Genomic DNA, 6588 nt, shown 5'->3' with positions numbered 1-6588 from the left:
ACGGGGTTTCACCATGTTGACCAGGATGGTCTCGATCTCTTGACCTCGTGATCCACCCGCCTCGGCCTCCCAAAGTGCTGGGATTACAGGCTTGAGCCACCGCGCCCGGCCGGTCGAGCCCTTTTTAATTGCTCTGTGATACCCCAAGGTGTGGGTGTACTGCAGGGTACAGATCTGTCTTAGTAGATACTCCTGTTTCTATGGTTGGCTTTCACTAAATGATTGCTGCTTGCAGCTTCCTTCTACAAGTGGCTTTGGGCTGTTAGGGGAATGAGCTTTTGCTAGCTCGAGGCAATGTGTGTGTTCTTATTTTCCCAGCTTGTACTCTCTCATATGCTTGGAGGTTTTATCGTTTACCCCCTGCCTTTGCTCCCCTGCTGTTAGGTTTTAGCCACTTATCTGCTCTGGACTTAGAAATTGGATACCCTTTAGTATAAAATCAGAGTCCATAGGCTCTGAGAGGATTATTGGGGAACAGGTGTAGGAATTTTCATGCCCACACACTGTTAGCTCTGTCTCGACTCCTTGGGATCGTCGCTTTCTGTGTTTCAGCTTCCTTCTGGGATCCTGGATCATGTTTTTGGCAGTTGAGGGTGCTGTTTGGCTAGGCTTCAGCTGGGTAGAGTATGGTAGCCTTGCATAGAATTTTAAGAGTGAGATCTAGAAACACTTGCGTCAAATTTTAAGAATATTCTGTCAGACCTCAAGTTTCATCTGAGGTTTTGGTAAAGCAAAAGACATACCAGTTTTAAATTAAGCAGTAATTTCTCTGTTGTGTTGTTGGGTGTTACTGAGCAGGCTCCTGCCAGTCACATCAAGTCTATTGTTACTGGACTCACAGCAGAGGAGGGGGCCATTGCAAGAGGCAGGAGATTCTGCAGCTGAGCTTCAAGTGTGGGCAGGACCACAGAAATGAGTTCCCCACTGCCCCAAGACCACATTCCACATGCAATCTCATGGAGCTGTGGCGGCTCCCACATTCTGCACCTAAATCCCTCAGAGTGGGGGTGAGGCACACAGCCTTGGCAGCCAAAGTGAATGCTGGAGAGACACATGCTTTTTCTGCAACATTTGGTGAGGCTGCCTCTGGCTGGCATTTCTGTTGCCACATTCTCAGTAAAGACTAAGCACCCTGGCCTCATCTCACTGGTGAAGGAACTTCCGCCAAGATGGGTAGCCTTCTCACAACGGCCCAGTCGTTCCCTAAAGAAAGGTCTAGTCCAGAAAGGACTCAGTGGGAGCCCAGTGGAAAGGCTGTCTTTTAGAGTTCACTCATCTAAAGCTTTTATTCTGTGAGAGGTCCTAGTCAGGGGTTCAGCTTTCCCAGATAAAGAAATCACTGTTAAATAATTTTGTTGACCTGTCAGACCATTGCCAGGAAAATGGGCTTCTGGTTTTTCTTTTTTCTTTTTTTTTTCCCTTTGAGATGGAGTCTTGCTCTTGCTCTGTTGCCCAGGCACCCAGGCTGGAATGCAGTGGCTCCATCTTGGCTCACTGCAACCTCTACCTCCTGGGTTCAAGTGATTCTCCTGCCTCAGCCTCCCGAGCAGCTGGGATTACAGGCACATGCCACCACACCCAGCTAATTTCTTGTATTTTTAGTAAAGACGGGGCTTCACCCTGTTAGCAAGGATAGTCTCGATCTCCTGACCTTGTGATCCACCCACCTCTGCCTCCCAAAGTGCTGGGATTACAGGCCTGAGCCACCGCACCTGGCTGGGCCTTTGCTTTCTCAGTTCAACTTCAGCCTTACACTGTAAGTCTGCAGTGAACCGGGAGAACTATTTCTTCCCAGCCTTAAGCCTCTTTTCCCATTGTTCTTCACTCTAATAGTTTGGTATTCTCTGCCACGGTGGGAGATGGCTTAGGCCAAAGTCCAGACTCCCTGTTCGTCTTCCGCCCCAGGACCATTTAGGTGGATGGTGAGGCACACCATGGGTTCTGTTAGTAATTCCTAGTAGCCCAAGCTCAGTATGAAGGTAGATGATAGAGAATATTGTGCCCTAGAATATAGAGGTCCTAGACAATGCCAGCAAGTTTCCCTTTTGTCTTAAGCTCTCACTCCACGTTCTAAAAAGCAGAGTTGGCCGGGCACGGTGGCTCACGCCTGTAATCCTAACACTTTGGGAGGCGGAGGCAGGTGGATCACCTGAGGTCAGGAGTTCGAGACCAGCCTGGTCAACATGGTGAAACCCCATCTCTACTAAAAATACAAAATGTAGCCAGGCATGTGGCACGTGCCTGTAATCCCAGCTACTCTGGAGGCTATGGAAGGAGAAGCACTAGGACCCAGGAGGTAGAGGTTGCAGTGAGCCGAGACTGTGCTACTGCACTCCAGCCTGTGCAATGGGAACGAGACTCCATCTCAAAAACAATTAAAAATGAAAAAATATAAAAAGCAGAGTGGGGTTAGACAGAATGTAAATTAGTGGTTCACAGGAAACCAGCCTGGAAACATGTTTTACTTGATTAACTTAGGATCTATTTATTTTGAGAGTCTGACTATGTAGCCCAGGCTGGAGTGCAGTGGTGCCATCTCGGCTCACTGCAGCCTCCTCCTCTGTGTTCAGGCGATTCTTCTGCCTCAGCCTCCCGAGTGGCCCGCCACCACGCCTAATTATTTGTATTTTTAGTAGAGACAGGGTTTTGCCATGTTGGCCAAGCTGGTCTCAAACTCCTGAACTGAGGTGATCTGCCTGCCTCAGCCTCCTAAAGTGCTAAGATTGCATGCATGAGCCACCACACCCAGCCTTGTCTGTTGCTTTTATTTCTGAGCTTGCCTTGTTTTTCTTGTGTGTGGCCTGCTTCACTCATTTCTTGATCTGCCTCCACAGTCTCCCTTGTTATCTAATCCCAGATACACATGTGCACACTCATTGGAGTTTATGACTATACCATGACATTTTGGTTCTGTTGGTGGAAAAACTGACCACCTGGGAAAGTTTCTCTTTTTCTTGAAGCAATTGAAATAACTGGTGTTTAAAGATAAATGTCTTTCATTTCAGATAACTAAGAAATTCGTCAAAGGTTCTACAGAGAAGAACAAGCTCAGACTGCAAAGAGTAAGACATTTTTCCTGAAATAGAAAATTAACCTGCTGTGCTTTTTGCATTAAATAGTAAGCAAAGCCCTTTGCAATTCCTTTGGTCCCGTTTTTACTTTTCCCCAGCCTTCTCTGACCATCATTTTGATTCTTGCTTCATTTTATTTACCTGGGCTTGATGGTGCGTGGATTGTGTCAGTTTTTGCTTTGCTGGGTCCTAAGATTTTGTGTGTGGCCTTTTCTAAGCATTTATCAGTAGTATTTCCACTCTCTTAATGGTTCCTCATCCCACTGTAGCTTAAAATTACCTTCCAGAAACCCCAGTCCCTTTCTCTGCAGTCCCAACTCTTTAATAGGGATTTAAGTTCCACTTCTTCCGAAGTTCTGTAACATCTTAATAGCCCCTACACTTGATGGCTGATTATCCTTTAGGAACTCCCTGCTGAGTTTCTTATTCTGTGGGGGGCGTCACCAGAGGCCTTTTTACTTACTGCCTAAAGATTAGAGAAGTTGAACATCATGTTATACCAAAACAAACGAAAACTGCAGGGAAGGCCTCTGGGCTTTGCCTATACTGCCAGCTCACAGGAGGGGCCTGGTGACCATCAGCTCTGTGTTCACTGGGCGTTTCTTGAGCTTCCTGACAGCGCACTGTGTTTTTGTGGGTCAGATTTGGGGTTGATTTTTATATTAATTCTGTTTTTGAGATAGTCTCTCGCTCTGTTGCCCAGGCTGGAGTGCAGTGGCGCAATCTTGGCTTATTGCAGCCTCCACCTCCAGGGTTCATGCCATTTTCCTGTCTTCGCCTCCCGAGTAGCTGGGATTACAGGCGTGCACCACCACACCTGGCTAATTTTTTTTTTTTTTTTTTTTTTTGTTTCACCATATTGGCCAGGCTGGTCTTGAACCCCTAACTTCAGGTGGTCCACCCACCTTGGCCTCCTAAAGTGCTGGGATTATAGGCGCGAGCCACCATGCCCAGCCTGATTTTTATTTTTACAGTTTATCTCACTCTTTGGAAGGATAACTTTTGTTTTGTTTTGTTTTGTTTTGGTTTTTGTTTTTTGAGACAGAGTTTCACTCTTGTTGCCCAGGCTGTAGTGCAGTGGCTCAATCTTGGCTCACTGGAACCTCCACTTCCCGGTTTCAAGCAATTCTCCTGCCTCAGCCTCCAGAGTAACTGGGATCACAGGCATGCGCCACTACACCTGGCTAATTTTATTTTTTAGTAGTGACGGGGTTTCTCCATTTTGGTCAGGCTGGTCTTGAACTCCCGACCTGAAGTGATCTGCCCGCCTCAGCCTCCCCAAAGTGTTGGGATTACAGGCATGAGCCACCACCCCCGGCCAGAATGCGAACTCTTTTGAAGCTCATTGGCACCTCTGAGTCCCGCACGCATCGGAGGAAAAAATACCCAAGTGTGGCTGAAGAAATCTGATTCACCTGCAGTTTCTAGAAGCCTTCTATTTCCTGCTTAGGAACAGGGCAGGAGACTCTGCTCCACCCACAGCTATGTTGAGAGTGTCCTTGTTCAGTCCAGACAGTCACCTTTGTCATCTGTGTTGTATGTCAGATGCAGTTACACAGGATGCTGGCAAGAAATGAAAATCGACATCTTTCAGACTGTGTCTCCCTGGCTTTTGTTAAGGCTACCAGAGATGTACTGGGACACATTTAGAGCATTTCCTGAGAGACAAAGGCAGATATTCTTAACCCAAACTGAAAGCTGAGCTATCGGGCTCCGTATGTGGAAAGCCCATACTGGATGAGAGATGGTCCTTATGCTGTGCTGGGAGTGGGCACCTGTGGAGCCAAGCAGGTGATCATTTTGTTTTGTTTTTTTAAGATGGAGTTTTCCCTCCGTTGCCCAGGCTGGAGGGCAGGGGCGAGATCTCCGCTCACTGCAACCTCCGCCTCCAGGGTTCAAACAATTCTTCTGCCTCAGCCTCCTGAGTAGCTGGGATTACAGGCACACACCACCACTCCTGACTAATTTTTGTATTTTTAGTAGAGACAGGGTTTCACCATGTTGGCCAAGTTGGTCTCAAACTCCTGACCTCAAGTGATCTGCCTTGATCTCCCAAAGTGCCAGGATTATAGGCGTGAGCCACCACGCCCAGCTGAGCATGTTTAACATTAACTTCAGATCACATAATGATTCAGTGTCCCAGAGCACTACCAAATCTTTGGAATGAGGAACTTGGCAATGAAGTATTACTCCCTTAAAGAATTTGAGGCCGGGGATGGTGGCTCATGCTTGTAATCCCAGCACTTTGGGAGGCCAAGGCGGGCAGATCAAGAAGAGGTCAGGAGTTCAAGACCAGCCTGACCAATGTGGGAAAACCCTGTCTCTACTAAAAATACGTAAATTAGCTGGGCGTGGTGGCATGTGCCTGTAGTCCCAGCTACTCAGGAGGCTGAGGCAGGAGAATCGCATGAATCAGGGAGTTCGAGGTTGCAGTGAGCAAGGTGGCGCCATTGCACTCCAGCCTGGTGACAGAGCGAGACTCTGTCTCAAAAAAGAAAAGAGAGAAAAAAACCTGGGCTGACTGTGATGGCTCATGCCTATAATCCTAGCACTTTGGGAGGCTGAGGTGGGCAGGTTGCTTGAGCACAGGAGTTCAAGATCAGCCTCTGCAACATGGTGAGACTGTCTCTACAAAAATTAGCCAGGTGTGGTGATAGGTGCCTGTGGTGCCAGCTACTCACGAGGCTAAGGCAGGAAGATTGCTTTTTTGTTTGTTTGTTTGTTCTTGAGATGGAGTCTTGCTCTGTTTCCCAGTCTGGGGTACGGTGGCACATCTGGGCTCACTACAACCTCTGCTTCCCGAGTTCAAGCAATTTTCCTGCCTCAGCCTCCCGAGCAGCTGGGGCTACAGGTGCATACCACCATGCCCAGCTTTTTTTTTTTTTTTTTTTTTTTTTTTTTTTTTTTTGTATTTTTAGTAGAGACAGGGTTTTACCATATTGGCCAGTCGGTCTTGAGGTCCTGACCTTGTGATTCACCCGCCTCAGCCTCCCAGAGTGCTGGGATTATAGGTGTTAGCCACTACGCCCAGCCAGAAGATTGCTTTGAGCCCAGGACGGAGGTTTCAGTGAGCCAAGATAGTGCTGCTGAACTCTAGCCTGGGCACTAGAACGAGACCCCATCTCCAAATTAGTAAATGTTTTTGGGGATTTTTGTTTGTTTTTAGGCAGAGTCTCGCTCTGTTGCCCAGGCTGCAATGCCATGGCGTGATCTTGAACTGCCTTCCGCGTTCCAGTGATTCTTGTGCCTCAGCCTCCTGAGTAGCTGGAACTGTAGGTGTGCGTTGCCACATCTGGCTAAATTTTTTGTATTTTTAGTAGAGATGGGGTTTTACCTTGTTGACCAGGCTGTTCTCGAACTCCTGGCCTCAAGCAATCTGTCTGCCTCAGCCCCCCAAAGTGCTGGGATTATAGGAGTGAGCTCCACTGCACCAGCCAGATTGTGTTTTAAATGAATCTTATATTGACTTGCCCACAAGTACCGGGACACAGGGCTAATTTTTTTTTTTTTTTTTTTT

The 6588-nt window shown here is 47.6% G+C and overlaps 1 protein-coding gene across 5 annotated transcripts in view; it reads left to right on the top strand.

The window, feature by feature from the left end:
- Positions 1-6588, top strand: part of CHAF1A (chromatin assembly factor 1 subunit A) — a 41008-nt gene that overhangs the window by 11423 nt on the left and 22997 nt on the right. For all 5 annotated transcript variants that reach the window (XM_017528419.1, XM_017528417.1, XM_017528418.2 and 2 more), the window contains one exon: positions 3006-3062. In XM_017528419.1, the coding sequence (XP_017383908.1) occupies positions 3006-3062 (57 nt within the window). The remainder of the gene's footprint in view (positions 1-3005; positions 3063-6588) is intronic.

This window comes from Cebus imitator, unplaced genomic scaffold, assembly GCF_001604975.1.
Source record: "Cebus imitator isolate Cc_AM_T3 unplaced genomic scaffold, Cebus_imitator-1.0 Scaffold53, whole genome shotgun sequence".
Taxonomy (NCBI): domain Eukaryota; kingdom Metazoa; phylum Chordata; class Mammalia; order Primates; family Cebidae; genus Cebus; species Cebus imitator.
This window is presented reverse-complemented; position numbering and strand designations above follow the sequence as displayed.